General features: G+C 52.9%; 1 protein-coding gene across 2 annotated transcripts in view; it reads right to left on the reverse strand.

The window, feature by feature from the left end:
• The window catches only part of RASA3 (RAS p21 protein activator 3), a 120,764-nt gene that overhangs the window by 45,058 nt on the left and 58,306 nt on the right, over window positions 1-17,400 (reverse strand). For both annotated transcript variants that reach the window (XM_030314534.1, XM_030314535.1), the window contains exons 3-4: window positions 14,596-14,699; window positions 5,377-5,471 (exon numbers count right to left, since the gene is read on the reverse strand). In XM_030314534.1, coding sequence (XP_030170394.1) covers window positions 5,377-5,471; window positions 14,596-14,699 — 199 coding nt within the window. The remainder of the gene's footprint in view (window positions 1-5,376; window positions 5,472-14,595; window positions 14,700-17,400) is intronic.

Below are 17,400 nucleotides of genomic sequence, written 5' to 3' on the forward strand. Positions count from 1 at the left end.
CTGCTATCTGCCAAGGTGAGGGTGCGAGGCGCAGGCCGCCCACTCCCCCTCGTCGCCCACGCCCCTTCGTCGCGCACGTCCCCCTCCCCCGCACGCCACCCCTGATCCCCTCGTCGCGCACATCATCCACGCCCCCTCGCCCCGCACGCCGCCCACGCCCCCCTCGCCCCCCCCCTCGTCGCCCACGCCCCCCTCGCCACCCTTCAAACCCAACCACTCAGCAAATGCTCCACCTGAGCGAGCAGAGGAAGGATGTACCCCTAACAGGCTGCTCCCGGTTGACGCCCGCAACCTGCATTCCCAGCCGCGAAACCTTAAAGTCGCCACGGCCGTTCGGGGATCACGTCACTACTTCTGAGAGGCTTCTGACAAGTGGGAACGTGTCCGGGCTGAGACAACCCCACCAACGACGACCCACAGCCCCATTTCCGGTATGTCCCAGAAGAGGACCCGCACATCCACACGGCGGGCCCCGCTGCTCCGCTGCTGAGCTTCCTCTCCAGGGGGTGCACCTCCGCACCGAGGGGGGCAGACGCTGAGAGGAACACCTCCCCAGCGAGGGGGCAGATTTTGAGGGGAGCACCTCCCCAGCAAGGGGGCAGATGCTGAGGGGAGCACCTTCCCACTGAGAGGGTAGATGCTATTGGCTAACGCATGCTGCCACCATATTCGGGAGACTAGGGAGAGGACGGGTCGAAGTTACACAAAACAGTACAAACTCAGAACATCACTGAAAGGACTCCTCCCCCCTCCTCCCAAAGTTAACACAATAAATCTGCAGTTTAGAAGTTCACATCCGAAGCCAGACACAGGTTAAGGGCGTGCCCCGTGCCCTGTGGGTGACACACCACCGCCCTCACAAACAACCCGGCCACAAACACCTACACGCAGGGGCACGGGGGCGCCACACCCTCCATCCCCCCGGACAGACAGGAAGTGTGGGTTCTCCAGCTCGCCTCTGCACAGCATCTGACACCCACTAAACGCCACCCCGCCCTCGAAGAATCTGACCCTGGGCTTGTTTTGATCTCAGCAGAGGCTCCCCGCTTAGAGGCCTAGTCACAGGCCCCACGTGCTGAGCAGAGGGCAGGAGGTGGGGCCCGGCTGGGCAGGCCCCCTGAGGACTCCGCCCAAGGGCCCTGCATCAGTGAGGAGAAAAGCCTTGGAGCAGCACGTTACAAAATGCTGACTGCATAGCTTTTCCCATTTTTATTCAACGTGAATGGTGATAGTAAGAAGTTTAAAAAGCAACTGGGAGATGAACACCCGGACCTGCGGCCCAGCCGCTGCCCATAAACACCCTGTCCGGCTGCAGAGAGGGACCCATCCACATCAGGACCCACCAGCGCCGCCAGTCCTGGGCCATAAATCACACAATGTCTGCTCTTGGATCGGAACTTGAAATACAAATCACTATCAGAAAGACAGCTTAAAAATCCCCAAATATTTGAAGATTGAACAGCATACTTCCAAATAACAGACCAAAGAAAAAGTCTCAAGAGCAACTGAGAGATATTTGATTTTATTTCTTTTCATAAGTGAAAATGAAAATAAAACTTATCACAATGTGTGGGATACAGTGAAAGCAGTGCTGGCTGGGAAATTTATAGCAGTGACTGCACACATTCCAGACAAAAGATCTAACCTCAATAATCTAAGGAAACTGGAAAGAGAAGAGCAAGAGCAGAAATCAACAAAACTGAAAACAGAAAATCAATAGAAAAAAAATCAACAACCAAAAGCTGTTTTTGTTTGTTTGTTTGTTTTTTAACGATCAATAAAAACCCCTAGCTAGGCTAAGAAAATAGAAAACACAAATTACTAATAACAGAATGAAAGAGGGGCCATCACTGGTGCTGCCGCGAAGCCATCCTGTGGGTTCTGAACCGGCGGCTCCGGGGGCACCTTTGTCACACCAGTGGAACTCAGGACAAAGAATGACCCTCTGTGAACGGAGGATAAGAATCTCTCGTATTGTTACACTCTAGCTCCTGGAGGCAGCTAATGCGCCACAAGGATACTAATAATAGAGGACTAGTGGGGCAAGGACACGGGAGTCCCTTCTACTTTCTGGTCAGTTTTCTGTGAACATAAAATTGAAAAAGTTTATCACCTAAGAAAGAAAATCACAGTGGTTCCCACACATTTTTCTCAGGAAAGCATCAGATCCCTGGCCTGGAGAGAGGGCCTCGACCACGGGCTGCGATGACAGCAACAGACTGCACCCTCCCGGTCAAGCCCCGGTCCGCACGCCTGGAGGCCGGGCCCGGAGTCAGCGCACAGGAGGGCCCCTGGTCACCAAGCACTCAGACCTTGGTGGCGCTGAGAGCAGGCAAGACTCCCGTGAGCACAGAAGCCAAGGACCTGTCAGAAACGGCACGTGGAGGCCAGCCCTTGCCTCCCTCGCTTCCCCAAACCCACAGGAAGATTCAGAGCTGGGCCCTCAATGCAGACAGCTGCTGGCTCTTGGCAAGTCCTTCAAGCAGGGTTGTCTGACACAGAGGATAGACGAAATTCCTGGGGTTTCCAGCCACGCTAAAGGTGCTGGAAGACGGCCAGGGTTTGCTGTCAGAGTTTTCTGGATGTACACTTCAACGGCAAGTCTGCTGAGACCACAGAGCACGTGGCAGAGCTCAGTGGCAGCTGGGTGTCCTTGGAGGAGCTGGGGAAGGGTCCCTGTGCCCGCTCAGGTGATGGGTGGGGACCGACTCCCTCCCCTTGCAATACGGAGAAGCACCCGTCCCTGCCAACCGCGTGGTTCTGATCTTCTCACCCAGGGTCAGGGAAAGAACAGAGCAACTAATTCTTGTGAATAAAGTGATTTTCCAGAGACTTTAACAAACATCAGTTCCAGAAGGAATCAAGAAATTTTTAATTGCCTTTTCCCCCATTACTTTGATTCCTTGATCTCTTGTTGGCCCCCCAGTTTTCTGGCACTTTCTTTCTGACGCATGCCTTTACATATGAATTGCAGAACCGATGGATTCAAGAAACCATATACCATCCTCTACCCTTCTAAAAATCGTAAATGAGACATTTCAGGATGAAACAGCTGTAGGCAAAAGATTGTGCTGCACTTTTACGGGCCAGTTTGAATGTAGGAACCACTGCTCCCTCCGCAGTTATGACCGCTTCCTAGGCAGGTACTCTGAGATCGAAGTACCCTAAATAAAACCCTCAGCACAGGGCCTGGACCTTGGCGGGCACTCAATACACACAGTCCTTCCTCTGTCTCCCCAGTACCAGCAATACCCATTTGCTGCTCGTAACGCTGATCCCTAGGAAGCTGGCCCAGCTACAGGCACACCCCATCTGGAGGGTGTAAGGGTCGGGCTCAGGAGGACAAGGTCCTGGTCCACAGGCACATGAAAGGCACCAGTTATGAAACAGTCTGGATGCGCCACACAGCACAGTACAATCAACACACCGCATTTATAAGGTTTGTGGTGACAGAGTGGTTCTGGACCCTGACTGTGGTGGTGGTTGCACAGACCTCCACACACGAAGAAATGCACGGGATACATATGTGATTTGCACGTGCACGCACACACTGTACGTGTGCAGACATGTAAAAGCAGTGAGATCTGAGGTCTGTGCACTGCAGAATGTCCGTGTCCCGGCTGTGGCCAGTTACGCAGGATGTTGCCATGAGGAAAATGGCATGAAGGAACACAGGCCTTTCTTCACTTGGTTTTGTCTTTAAGGATAAATAGGAGAGCACACAGTTTGCTAATCATCATTGCCTGTGTTTGTGTACTATTTTCTGGGACTGTCTATGAATCTGTAAGCATTTCAAAATCAAAAGTTAAGTTTAAAAACAAGGGGAGAAAAAAGAAAAGCTACACTTGACAATGAAGTCAGACTTAAACCAGGGCTGGCCCAGTGTGAAGAACGCAGTGAAGACACATCGTGGCCGGCTGCTGGCGGAGGAGTCCTTGTCACCGCCACAGCCTGTTCCACTGCTGAACAAAAGTCATGGGGAAACCGCCAAATCAAAAGGCAGGAATGGCACGTGGCCCTGTAGCCTTCCGTCTGCAGACGGAAGCACCAGGGCGGCCCGTGTGCTCCTGGTGTTAATTAGCTCATTGTCACTGCTACAGCTGCTCTTGGAATCTGGGCACACATGGGGATTCCACAGTAGCTGTGTGTCTACTGATTTCTGCGGCACGTGTGGGCCCCTTGGCCAGAATTCAGTGTAAGCCACTGAGACAACATCTTTCTTGGGCTCAGCTCCTCAACCCTTCCCTCCCCCTGCCTCTTTCTCCAAGTCTGTGGATTGATCGCAGGGGCCACCAGGGGCCCCACAGCACACGGAAACTGGATGCTCTGCCTTCACCCTCACAGCTCAACCAAGGCTGAGGGTCTACAAGGAAGTGTGGGGACAAGCAGCCAGCCAGGCCCCCAAATGCCGGGCCAGGTGCCTATGGGTGAGATGTGCCGGGCAGAGCGGGGTCCTCAGCAGCTACCTACTTTGGGGATTCTGTCCGAGGGACCACCTTGCCGCACATCAGGTCCCGTCCAGTATTCACAGAACCCCATTTTACATATGAGGAAACGAGGCTTGCTGGGGGCCCCGCCGACATATTTCACTGGTGGATGGGGGCACTGGGCTTGGAGCCAGGCCTGCCTATGCCAGACCCTGTGCTGGCTCCCATACCCTGGCCAAGCCCTGGCGACTCCCAGGACCGCTGACAACAGTGCTCCCGTGTCCTGGTGTCGCGGCGGTGCGCTATCCTCCCGCTTGTGGACTGCAGACACCAGCGCGGGCTTAGGAGCTCAGCTGGAAACCACACAAGCAAGGTCGAGGGAGAAGAGAGGCTGTGGGCCACCCTCCCAGCGTGTGGTCCCAGATGCTTGGTGTGGGCATGGGCAGTGCCCCATCACAGTGACGGGAGGGTTGGGAACTGGAACCCCAGAGCCTCCCCACGCCGGGGCAGGGGGTCAGTCCCTGATGACACACGGCCGAGAAGAGCCCAGGGGACGCTTCAGATGACAGGAAACTCGGTGACTGGTCACTTCCTTTCTCTCCAAACTCTCCTTTGCTACATGTGGGAGCTGGAAATGCACGCGGGCCCTTCCGGCAACTGGGGCCCGCAGTGCGAGGCTGTGTGTTCGCTCCTGCCCCAGCTTTGCTTTTGCTTGCCCATATTTTCTGTTCACCTTCAGTTCTGTGTAATTACTGTCCTTTCCAATTTTATGCTTCACACATGTCAAAGTGTGACAATAACCGAAAGAATGAACACGGTGAACAGGCCTAGGCGCATTGTGGATAAGAGGACGCGCTTGCTAACCATCGCTCCCTGTTAGGATCCCAGTCCTGCATCTGTCTCTGCAGCCACCCCGCAGCCCCTCCCACAGGCCCCACCGAGGCCTCACCTGCACTTCAGAGTCTGCATCCACGTGCTGCAGCTGGAACCACGTGTCCCTGTTGTGGTACTTGGGCAGGTCCTCCTTCTGGATGGCCACCTTCCCTACAACACACATGCAGAAGAAAAGCAGTCACACGATGGGACAAACCCCCGAAACAACAAGCGGGGCTCTCCACCACCACAGCTAGGCTTCGCAGCGGCATCGTCCAGAACAGGTAACTGGGTAAACCAATAACACCATGCTGTCTTCCTTCCAGCGGGTCAGTACATGCCACATTTCCTCCAGAAAGCCTCACATGGGACCTGGCTGGGGCTACCCATTCTGCTCCTTGATTCGAGGTTTTAGGAGAAGAAAAGCCTGCCCATCTGTCTGGTCCCAGGGAGCTCAGAACAGGCTGCCTCAGAATAGGCCGCTCTGAGCTGGAGGCAAGTGAGTGAGCTGGAGGCAGGTGCAGGAAGAAGCCGTCCCAGAGCTCCCTTGGCTGCCCGCCCCCCGCAGCCCAGGAAACGTCTGAGGAGCAGGGGCTGCCGTGGACCCTCGCCCAGGAGGTGTTATGGTGAGGAGGTCAGAGGGGTGCCCCCAGGATGGTCCTGCACAAACAGCCCTAACTCCACTAACCCCCATGTGCTCGCCTCCCAGTCTGCCACCCTTGGAGGCCCAAACTCTTTCCCCCTTGTCTGGTCGCTGCTCTGGACACAGACCGTCCAGCCTGCTCTTGGAGCAAGCCGTCACTGAGGTGTCCCCTGCGTGACATATGCCACAGGTGTTAACTCTCTTGTTAAATTCTCTGTGAGTCCAGTGTCACAGGGAGAACCTCGGTGGGCAGAGAGAAAGGTTTCCTCCAACCTGGGACTCCAGACCCCATGAGACTTACCCACTGGGCACAGAGGGGTACTTGGAAGGCAACATACGTGCCAAGAAGCCTGTCCAAGTGCCAGAGGGCTGGGCCCTGGGGACTTGGGACAACTGACTCCCACCATTGCTGCCTTCAGCCCCCATGCACCTGTCCATTGGCCATTCATCATTTCGGCATATTTGTGTGGCTCCATATTCCCAAAGAGAAGGTCACAGCACCTCGCACCTCCCAGCCGGAAAACAGCCCTGGGAAAGACCCTGGAATCATGCCACTGGGCTCACTGGCACAGCCAGCACCAGTGTCCCCCCGCCCCCCGAGAAGCGGATGCAGTGGCAATGCCACTGACCACCTGGACCCCACCGGTTCAGCTCTCACCTGGAGGACCCTGCACAGCCACAGACCGCACGACATATCAAAGCCACTGCTGGCAGTTGACAGGTGGCCACGGAAGGGAGAAGACAGACGGCGAGAGGCAGGTGCAGAGCCAGGGACATGCAGCACACAAAGGCGCCACAGAAATGCAACAGAAGCCCAACTTACAGGCCACACGGGATCCCCTCCAGCAGCATCGTCATGGGGCAGGATGGCTCCCTCGGGACCCCCACTCCTTCCCCACCTCGGTCCTCCCCGCCCCCAGCACCTGGCCCGCTGGGTCTCGGGCCTCCGACCACCCCCCACCACCCCCACACATGGCCACCAGGCAGACTGGCGAGAAAACACCATCCTTCCTCTCTGCAGCTCCTGCAGACCAATCCCTTTTCCTCGCCACGGGAATGTGATTCTGAGTCCATGGAATAAAGCCATGTGAAAACAATTCTTGGAATTGAATTGAGCAATATATTTCATTGAAAAAAAATAAACCTTCAGACTGTGATTAGTGCAGCTGGATGGGAGGGTTACGTGTGAGGTTTGAAATTTTAAGTAACTGCAATGTTTTTATGAGCTTTAGTCGGAACAGGGAAGAGCCGCGTCTTTAATGCTTATGTGAACCCTACAGCTTACACATCCAGGCTTACACAGTATACTAATGTGTCCTTTTTAAATGCATATATTAGAGTTTCTAAGTGCCATTTGGAGACAATACCTAACCTACAAACTATAATATCTACTTAAATGTGTCCCCATCTATCTGAGTGACAGCAAAAGGTCACTGAGCCACTCTGGGCCTCACTGTCTCACAGTGGTGGTGCTGCCTGCCTTAACACAGTAAAAAGCCCAGGCTTATTTCCTCTCTGGGGTGCTACACCTGTGAGGGTCTGTTCAGACGACAGCATATGTCAGGTGGCACAAGAGGGCAGGTGACGTGGAGAACCTGGTACAGAGGGTGAGAGGACATGGGGGAAGGTGGATACAGAAACCTGCAGGAAGATTAAGCTGACTTAATGAGGGACAGACAGATGCTTCCTGAAATGAGCCGGCGGCAGGGATGCTGCTCGTATCACTCCAGTTCACCCCGGCGTCCTAGCTAGCGCACGGAGGCAAGAAAAAGAAGCAAGGGCATGTACCCTAGAAAGGAAGAAATGTTTGAAGAATCTATAGGAAAAGATAGTAGAACAGATGTGTTCAGCAAAACCACAGAATGCAAAGTAATACATAAAGATCAATTGTACTTGTGCATGCAAGCAATGAGAACAAAAAGTGAAATAAAGGGGCACCTGGGTGGCTCAGTTGGCTAAGTGTCTGACTCTTGATTTTGGCTCAGGTCATGATCTCAGGGCTGTGAGATCGAGCCCCACATGGGGCTCTGCACTAACAATGTGGAGTCTGCTTAATATTCTCTCTCTCCCTCTGCTCCTCCACTCACACACTCGTGCCCTCTTGGTCTCTCTCTCTCTCAAAAAAGAATTGAAATAAAAAAAAAAAACAGTACCATTCACAAAATGATGCTTTTATGGCTTGTGCCTCTGGTGTGCTACCTAAGAAATCTTTGTCTACTCCATCAAAACCATAAAATACGTAAGGATAAATACACACACACACACACACACACACACACACACACGTGTGTGTGTGTGTGTGTGTGTATATATTTATACACATGACGTGTATACTGAAAACCTATCACAAACGCTGATGAGAGAGATTAAGAGAAGACCAAGCATGTGCCCTATTAGAGGGTCCAAAGAGATGTTAAGATGTTAATTCTCCTCCAAATTAATCTACACACCTACACAATCTCAGTGGTGTTGGAAATTGAGAAGTGGATTAAAAAATGTGAGTCACAACTCGAAGGGCCTAGAACAGCAAAACAAGTTTGGAAAAGAACAGTTGACATGCTCACACCGCTGACTTGAGACTGGATTTGAGGCTACAGGCGCCGAGACAGCGGGCACCAGGGCCAGGCAAGGATCACAGACCAACGGACCAGGACAGAGGACCAGAAACAGACCCGTGCATATGAAGTTGGTGGTTTTCAGGAAGGCATCAGGGTAACTCAATGGATAAACCATTGCTGGATGGTCCTTCAGCAAACAAGGGTGCCACAACCCGACACTTACGAGAAAAAAAATGAACTTTGTGCCACGTGTGCAATTCACCTGGAATAGATATAAATGTAGGAGCTAAAACCATAAGCTTTCTACAAAAAAGAAGGAGGAGGATGAGGAGGAAATTTTCACAGCCCTGGAGTAGGCAAAGATTTCTTAGATATGACATCAAAAATATAAACAATTAAAGAAAGAATTTTGACTAATTGGACTTCATCAAAATTAAAAACTTCTGGCCTTCAAGAGACACTGGTAAGAAAATGAACGAAGGGAAGAAAATATTTGTAAAACAAACGATCCAATGAAGCACTTGTATCCAGAATACACAAAAAACTTTAACAACTCTGTAATAAAACAACCCAGTTAAAAGGGCAAAAGATTTGGACAATTCACCAAAGAAGAGATATACATGGTAGATGTATGAAAACATGCCTCATTCTTCATCATGAAAATGCAGTAAAAACCGCAGTGAGATCCTACACACATATTAGAATGACAAAAATGGGTTAAAAATTAAAAGTGCCAACTCTGAGTGTGTGGAGAGGCTGTGTGGTTCCTGGGGCTCTCACGCAGCTGCAGAGAATTCAAGATGGCACAGTCATGGAGGAGCACGGTGTGGCAGTCTCTACCAGGGGCAGACACACACCACAGCGGAGGGGGAACCTTTTTCCTCCTACCCTTCTAGGTTCTCTAGGGCTCTGCAACAGAGGAAAGATGAACAAGAGGACAACAAACAGAAGTTTACCAACATGTCTCTCAGATCTACATGGGGGAAACTCAGCAGTGCACAGGGACTTGTGCTAATGCAACATCTTAACCTGAAACAATGACAAATTTCAGAGAAGAGACACCAAGGAAAGGCCTTCAGGTTTCCAGGGCACAAGGGGTGAGTAGAGAGAAGGGTGTCACGTAGACCCCTCTGGTGTCACCTTGAGGCTAACTCTAGGGTCATCTCAGTGATTAACTTCTGGCAAGTTCATGTCCTACTTTTAGGGCAGGCTGGAGATCTTTTCTTGTGCCTGCTTATTCTCAACTGCCTTCAGCTCAAAGTAATCCTTATGCCAAAGTGTGTATTTGGGGATGGCAAATTCTGCCATCTTTCAACACTTAGACGCCCTGGCAATCTGCCTCTTAGGAATCTTCCAAGAGAAACAAAAACACGTGTCAATATAAAGACCTGGTATAACGATAAGAATGTTGCCAGCAGCTTTATTCACAACCACTAAAAATTGGAAACAAGCCTCACTTCCATCCAGTGCTGAAGTGGTAAATAGCAGCACATGTGTACAAAGGGATGCTCGGTGAGGGGAGCATACTAGATGAAGGAAGCCAGACATGGCGGCCCACGTACTGTGTGGCTCCATTTGTGTGACATTCTGGAAAAGGTAAGACTGTAGAAATAGATGCCACATGCATCGTTGCGGGCGCTGAGGGTATAGGGAGTGCGTCAAAAGAGGCCGCAGGGAAGCTCTGGGGGATGGAAAGAAGTCTTAACTGTGGACCATTAACACGGCTGTCAACACCTGTCAGACTCCACGCCTAAAGGAGGTGCACTGCACCGCATAAAAATTATATTTCAATAAACCTTGTTATAAACAAAAGAATAAAGGTCTTGTTTCTGCCTCTCCCCTTTGGTAGAGAATCTGGAGGAAGCTGCTGCCAGTCCTGGGCTGGAGGGACAGCTGGAGAGACAGTGGTTTGAGCCAGGTCCCCCAGAGGAAGAGGGGCCTTGGGAGGACCCTGGGCAGGGGTGGCCACCAGAGCCAGAGGTGGGAGAGTAGGGAACGCCCCAGCCTCTGCCCCACCCCCCAATCCTGCCAGCCCAGACCTAACTGGAGGCTGGGTGGGTGGAGGGGGAGAAGGGGAGCCCAGGAGCGATCCAAGGGGCACAGGGACCGTTCACTAGAATCCCCCGTACCAAGTAGCATGGACTAAACACACTTCCTTGTTTTGGTCACCAAAACCATCAATGCCGTTCGGAGCCTTGGTCTGCACCACAGGACGGCTCTGTGTTGGTGCAATTCTACCCCAAAGGAGAGCAGCCACACTTCAGTGTGTCTAGCAGCCGCGTCTGGGTTAAAGGACATCCCCTGTGCACGAGAAGCACTGAAAGCAGCTGCTGGACCATGGCTCCTCAACACGTTCAGGCCACTTGGCTGGAAACCCTGCTTGATATCAACTCCTTCTGGTGCTAACCTTCTCTGGCCCAGGAAACCCCAGGCTGCCGACCACATGTGATGTAGGGATCGCAGCTGATGTGCACCCTCCCGCGCAGGTCACTTCCAGTTACCCCCAAACCCACTCTGGATGTTTCTCGCCTGCAGCTGACCTTCAGCCCACGGGGGCACAGGGTGGACTGGAGGGAGGGCACCTGGACCAGGCAGCGGCACCCTGCTCCTGCAGCTCTGGGGTTCTGTAATCAGCCCTCGCTATTAAGCTCCAGAGTCTGGACTATGTGTTTCCAGTGGGCACCTCCACCGGGACACACGTGCGGCACCAGGGAGCCTGGAGGTGAGTGTGGTTTCCTCCAGGTGTGCGATGCCATCAGACCCGACATCAGAAACCCCAAGAAGCCAGTGACACTGTGATTGATCCCATGGCATGAATTTATACTCTCATTGTGGTAACAACATAATCACTAGTCCTAACTTTAGTCTCTCCCTGGAGACCCAGGTCATTGATTATTTCTACAGCTGCAAAAATGGTGGTGGGGCATCGACATCCAACTGCCGACATAGCAGTTTCAACGCCACCAAGACTGCTAAGCCATTATGCTGCTGGTTACCTTTAAAAATGGCAGAGGCCCGGGGCGCCTGGGAGCTCCATTGGTTAAGTGTCCGACTTCGGCTCAGGTCATGATCTTGCAGTTCGTGGGTTTGAGCCCTGCGTCAGGCTCTGTGCTGACAGCTCGGAGCCTGGAGCCTGCTTCGGATTCTGAGTCCCCCTCTCTCTGCCCCTCCCCTGATCATGCTCTGTGTGTGTCTCTCTCTCAAAAATAAATAAACATTAAAAAAAAAATTTTAATGGCAGATGCCTTAAAGAGACAGCTTATTTGATTATTTTGAGGAGACATAACCAACAACCATTTGAGCAGTTTCTCTGATTGAAATGTGAAAAAGTAGGGCACCTGGGGGCTCAGTCAGTTGTAAGTCCAACTCTTGATTTCAGCTTGGGTCATGATCTCACAGCTCGAGTTCGAGCCCTGCATCAGGCTCCATGCTGCCATGAAGCCTGCTTGGGATTCTGTCTCTCCCTCTCTCTGTCCTTCCCCTGCTCCTGCTCTCTCTCTCAAAATAAATACACAAACATTAAAAAAAATGTAAATGTGCAAATATAATTTTTTATCCTTAAGATTACCACTCAAAAAAGCTTTCCTATGTCTCCAAAGATAAATCAAATCTTCTTCATTATAGTGTAATCTGAGTCAACACGGAAACCATCTGGGAAGCCTCTGGGTACTGGATGACATCTGATGCTCGGAATGAAGACCTATCACACACCAGCAGGATGAAAAGGGGATCCAGAGCGAGAGCAGGTTCTGGGGTGATGCGCAGGAGACCCACTAAAGGGTCTTTGGCAGGGAGGACCAAAGCAGGTGCGGACACACCCCCTCCTCCCATGCCTCTGCTAACACTGGTAACCACTCCCCTACAAAAACGACAGGAGATGCTTAGCACACGTGCTAGCTGTGCATCTTCAGGCAAGTATCTTACCCTCTCTGAGCCTGCTGCTTCTTCTTTAGCAAGTGCAGGTGGTACCTAGTTCCAGGGGTTATGCCCATGAAAATACTGGCACAGTGTCTGGCATGTACCTGCGTCCAATACATGTTAGTTTCCTTTTAACTGTTAGGATCAGCTAACAGTTGAGGAGCCCCACAAAATCATGGAGTTTCAGGCTCAGCCCCCGAAGACAGGCTGCACACGAGCTCATCACCACAGGCTAGTCAGATGTCAGGAAATGGAGGCGCGTTTAGAGCCTTCTTGCGTTAGGAAGGTGTGGCAGGCACCCCCATGATGGTGGTGGTCTGTGTGGATGCACAGTGGGGGCCGTGCTTTTGTGTGTGAATGGAGACAGAGAGGCTCCTGTGGACATTGAGAGGTTTAGTCCAGATAACAATTTGGGTCAGATTATGAAAGGTCTTCAATGCATGCTACGGAGTACAGACTTTCCTCTCTGAGCCACATCCAGCAGTACAGCTACAAGCTTGACAATTCCTCCCTCCCTTCCTTCCTTCCCTTCTCTCCTTCTTTTTCTTCCCTCCTTTCTTCTCCTTCCCTCCCTTTCCCTTCCTTTCTTCCTTTTTTTTTTTTTTTTAAATATTAATCAGGCTCTACAATGGAAGCATGTAGCCCCAGAAAAGGGTTTCTTCAGGAGGGTGAGTGTCTATAAAACACTGAATTTCTAAAATGGGATAAATATAATGTATGGAGGTACGTTATATTGTCTTTCAACAAATGTTTGGTGACTGTCTCCCAAGCCAAAGCCGGATGTTAGGGAGAGACACAACAGTCACTGCTGGGTCCAGACTGTCCTGAGCTTTCTCGTAGGTGCAGAGGGATGCCAGTGGTCAGCTGCTCACAGGGAGGAGGTGCCGATGGCCGGCATGAAGAAAGAGCAGCTCTGGAAGCTGTGGGAGAACGGAAGGATGGAGGGAGAGAGAGGCAAGCTCTGCGGCCACGGTCCAAGCAGAGTGCAGGGGGTCGGGGCCACCCCTGGGATGGGAGAAAAGTGGACTCCAGGGTAGTGCAGGGTACTGGGTCTCGGTGGGTCAGTCAGGAAGGTGAGGAAGGGGCAGGTGTGGGTTTTACCTGGTGATGAGGAACCTTGGGCCACCACCAGTTCAGCATGACAACCACAGGGGGCTGTGGGGCAGCCACACTGAAGGCTGGGCACCAAGGACGCAGCAGAGAAACAGCCAGCTGGGGTGGCAGCTGGACAGCATGAGGCCGGAGGCTGTGGAGGTGGGGGGGGGGTCACTACTGCCTCAGGGCTACTGGCTGGGACAGAAATACCCCTCATTGGCTGTGCAGGTGACCTTCTCCGCAGCCCAAGAGAGCGCAGGAGAGAGGCATGAACACTTCATGATTCAAATGCTCTATTGCAGAGCTAAGTCCCCCAAACGCCGCCCCAGGAGCAGCCATGGCCACAACACGGGCATCACATGGGGCCTGGAATTCAGCAACTACACTTGTGCCCACACTTAGCCTCTCAATTCCTAGTTTTCATGCCACAGGAACATGAATAGGGTTTTCCTGGGACAAGTACCCTCTTGATTGGATAGGCCCTCCTTCCTTTCCAGCAGTACTCCCCTGAGATGCTCGCACCTCTGAGAGCCCCAGTACTGTCCCAATCAGGGACAGGGACAGCCCGGGGAAGTGGGAGGTGTCCTCTATACACTGGTTCCTCAGAGGAGCCCTTGGAAGTCATTTGGGGACAGGCTAGGGGGTCTCTGTACCCTGACTTTGAAGGACAGCTCTGAAGCCTTTGCCAGTGTGGCCTGGTGTCTGCCATGTGAACTCATGGTGTGAAGTTTCTCTACACGCTGATGGGTAGGAGGCACTTAGGAGCTTGTCCCTGCCACGGACGACACAGGAGGCCCATCCAGGGAGGCCCGTCCATGCCACAGAGGACTCAGGAGGCCCGTCCAGGGCACGGAGGACTCGGGAGGCCTGCCCCAGCCACCTCGCCACAGCTAGGCCAGCCTCGTGATCACTGCCACTCCCCACCGCCACTCTGCACGGCCAGAGAGGCCAGCCCAAGAATGCTGATGGGCACCGCTGGCTCCAAGCAGAGGACCTGGAGGAGACACCGGTGGCTGGCCAGAATGAGATCCCATCCAGAAGAGGCAGAAGAAGTGAAGAAAACGTCCATTTCAGTACCTACCTATGATGGAATCCCTCCGGAAAACATCTCTATCGAAAATGTAAAATGACAGGTGCCGAAAATTCCGAGGAATTTCGCAGTAGAAGTCTTCTCCGTAGAAAGGGCTGAGAAATAAACAGAATGGGCTCTGTTAGACTGTGGGAGCCACGGCCTTGCTATCTGCCGGCAGGTGCGGGAGCCTGAAGACTGAGCACCAGCCTAGGGCACACGTGTGTCACCTCACCTTTACATGTCACACTGCGCGAGTGGCCTGCTATGCTGGCAGGGAGCTCCACGCAGTAAGAGTTGCACCCACTGTGTGTGCCCAGGACCGCTGCAACACTCTGAGTGTCTGGGGCAGTAGCTGGCAGGCCCCTTTTATGCATTCAAGGAAAACTCGGTGTCCCAGTTTCAGACCATGCCCCTTTTGTCCCAGAAGTCGGGGTGAAACCCGTACTTCTCACAGGGGAGAGGACCCCTGCCCACCAAGCTGAGCCTCCACACAGACCCTGTGCGTGAGTCACTGCGCAAGACAATCAGTTTGGGCAGAAAGCCAGAGGCCCTGTCATTAAACAGACCCCAGGTGCTCTGGGTGGGCAGGGCTGAGGTCAGCAAATGTGGCTTGTGGACAGAGGACGTACACTGAAAACAGCCCTGCACCAGGCCGGTTGCAGCTGCTGACAAGGTGGTCAGCAGATCACTGCAGCACACACACAGCCACCTCGGACTTTGGTGTGTCCACCCCACGCACGCTCACGGCTAGGGTCCACAGCAGGAAACATACTCAGTCAAGGAAGAGCTAGAACAGCGTGCTACGTTGGTTAGAAAACGAGCCACATTCGCTCCTGCTCAAGCTGGAAAGGTGAAGAGGGACAGTGGTGCCCGGAGTGGAAGTTTACAGGGAGGGACACAGACGTGCCCTGGAGAAAAAGGGAGGGGGCGGTGTCAGCTCACTCATCACCAGTCCTGAGATGACCCCCACCCCACGCTTAGGCATCTCTGAAGTCAGATGTCCCCTGCAGACAGCATAAGGAAGGACTGCTCACACGTTAATTAGCCGTAACAAGACGGTGCCTCTCAGAACTGACCAATGCCACAGGCCCCTGGGATACGGTGTTTCTGTGGCATGATGTGCCGTGGTTCCATGTGGCTCAGTTGGTGTCTGCTTCCTACCATTCCGCTCCAGCAGGAAATAATGAAATATCCTAAAACACAGGCACTTGACACGTCAGTCAAAATTACCCAGCTCCTGAAGCTCATGGGCCTCATCTCGACTCACTCCGTAGTTGGATCAGCTCAGCATGGAAGGACGGACAGACAGAGCGTATGGGCCCTGGGATCAGCTCAGCATGGCCCGGTGGCCCCAGAAGGATGGAACATATGGGCCCTGGGATCAGCTCAGCAGGGCCCGGTGGCCCCAGAAGGATGAAGCATATGGGTCCGTGCTGGGGCTAGAAGGAGACCCCATGAGGAAAACAGACCCACGACTGTTGGTTTGTTGATGCCAGCCCCCCAGGTAGGGGATGCACCATTCCCTGGATGGGGGGCAGAGGGTGTGGTCAGGCCAGCCCCCCAGGTAGGGGACGTACCAGCCCCTTGGGGGGGGCAGAGGGTGCGGTCAGGCCTCTGTCCTCTCTGCATGGCTGGGACAGGCTGCCTGAGTCCTGTCCCAGGCTCATGCTCAACATGAGGCAGAAGCGAGGAGCAGGTCAGTGCCCTGGCCTGGGCCCCCAATCCCAGCGTGTGGGACTCCGTCTTCACTCAGGCTGCAAGTCAGAACTACCTGCACAGGCTTGGAGAAAACGTGGCTGCCCTGGCCCTGTCCCCTGAGAACCCTCTCCAGGGTGAGGGGCCACAAAGCAGGAATCTTTAATCCCACACCCACATGAGTGTCTAACACAAGCTGCCAGGTCATTATGGTCTCTGAACCAACCACACGTTACACATGGGCAGCATACAGATCCCTTCAGTGGTGCAGAACCCCACCTTGTACCCTCGGGCATGCCACGCGGGGCCAGGCTTCATCTTAGAGGCCACAGGGAGCCACACTCCAGGTGATGCCCGGCCCTGGGCAGCAAGCCCGTGCCCTGAGGGGCTGGTGGCATCTGATAGAGCCCAGGCCTGTGCTCCAAGGCTCTGTCTGCAGGTACTAGGTCCCCGGTGACCACACCTGTCCTTCCCCAATGGAGCAAAGGCACCCAGGGAAGACACTGCCTTCCCCGTATGTTGATTCCTAATTAGACTTACACGGATGTTCTTGGAACTGCCCTGTGCTTTGCTCCCTTTTGGCCTGAACTGTTTGCTTTAAAAAACACACACATTTGTGGATAGGAATGTTACCTATAACTGTTAACTAAAAGCAAGAAATAGCTTTTTCTTCTTAAGAATGAAACTGTATTGAGAATTTTGCATTATAAAATCAAAAGTAGGCTCACGAGGATGGCCAGAACTGAAAAGACAGAGAACAAGTGTGAACCCTGACATGTTGCCTGCAGGAACATAACACGGGGTGCCATTTGGGCAAACAGTGGCAGCTCCTCAAAGCGGTAAACAGAGTAAGCATGAGGCCCAACAACCCCCATGCCCAGAGCAGGGGAAACACACGTCCGCACAAATACTTGCACATGAAAGTTTACAGCAGTGTTCGTACCAGCCAAAAAGTGAAACAACCCCAAAATCCGCCAACAGAGGAACGGATACACAAGGTGTGGTCAGTCCGCACAGGGGAATATCATCAGCCACGGGAAGGAGACACGTTTTGCCACCTGCTGCCACGTGGGTGCACCTTGAAATCGTGACGCTCAGGGAGAGAAGCCACAAAAGGCC

This window comes from Lynx canadensis, chromosome A1, assembly GCF_007474595.2.
Source record: "Lynx canadensis isolate LIC74 chromosome A1, mLynCan4.pri.v2, whole genome shotgun sequence".
Lineage (NCBI taxonomy): Eukaryota > Metazoa > Chordata > Mammalia > Carnivora > Felidae > Lynx > Lynx canadensis.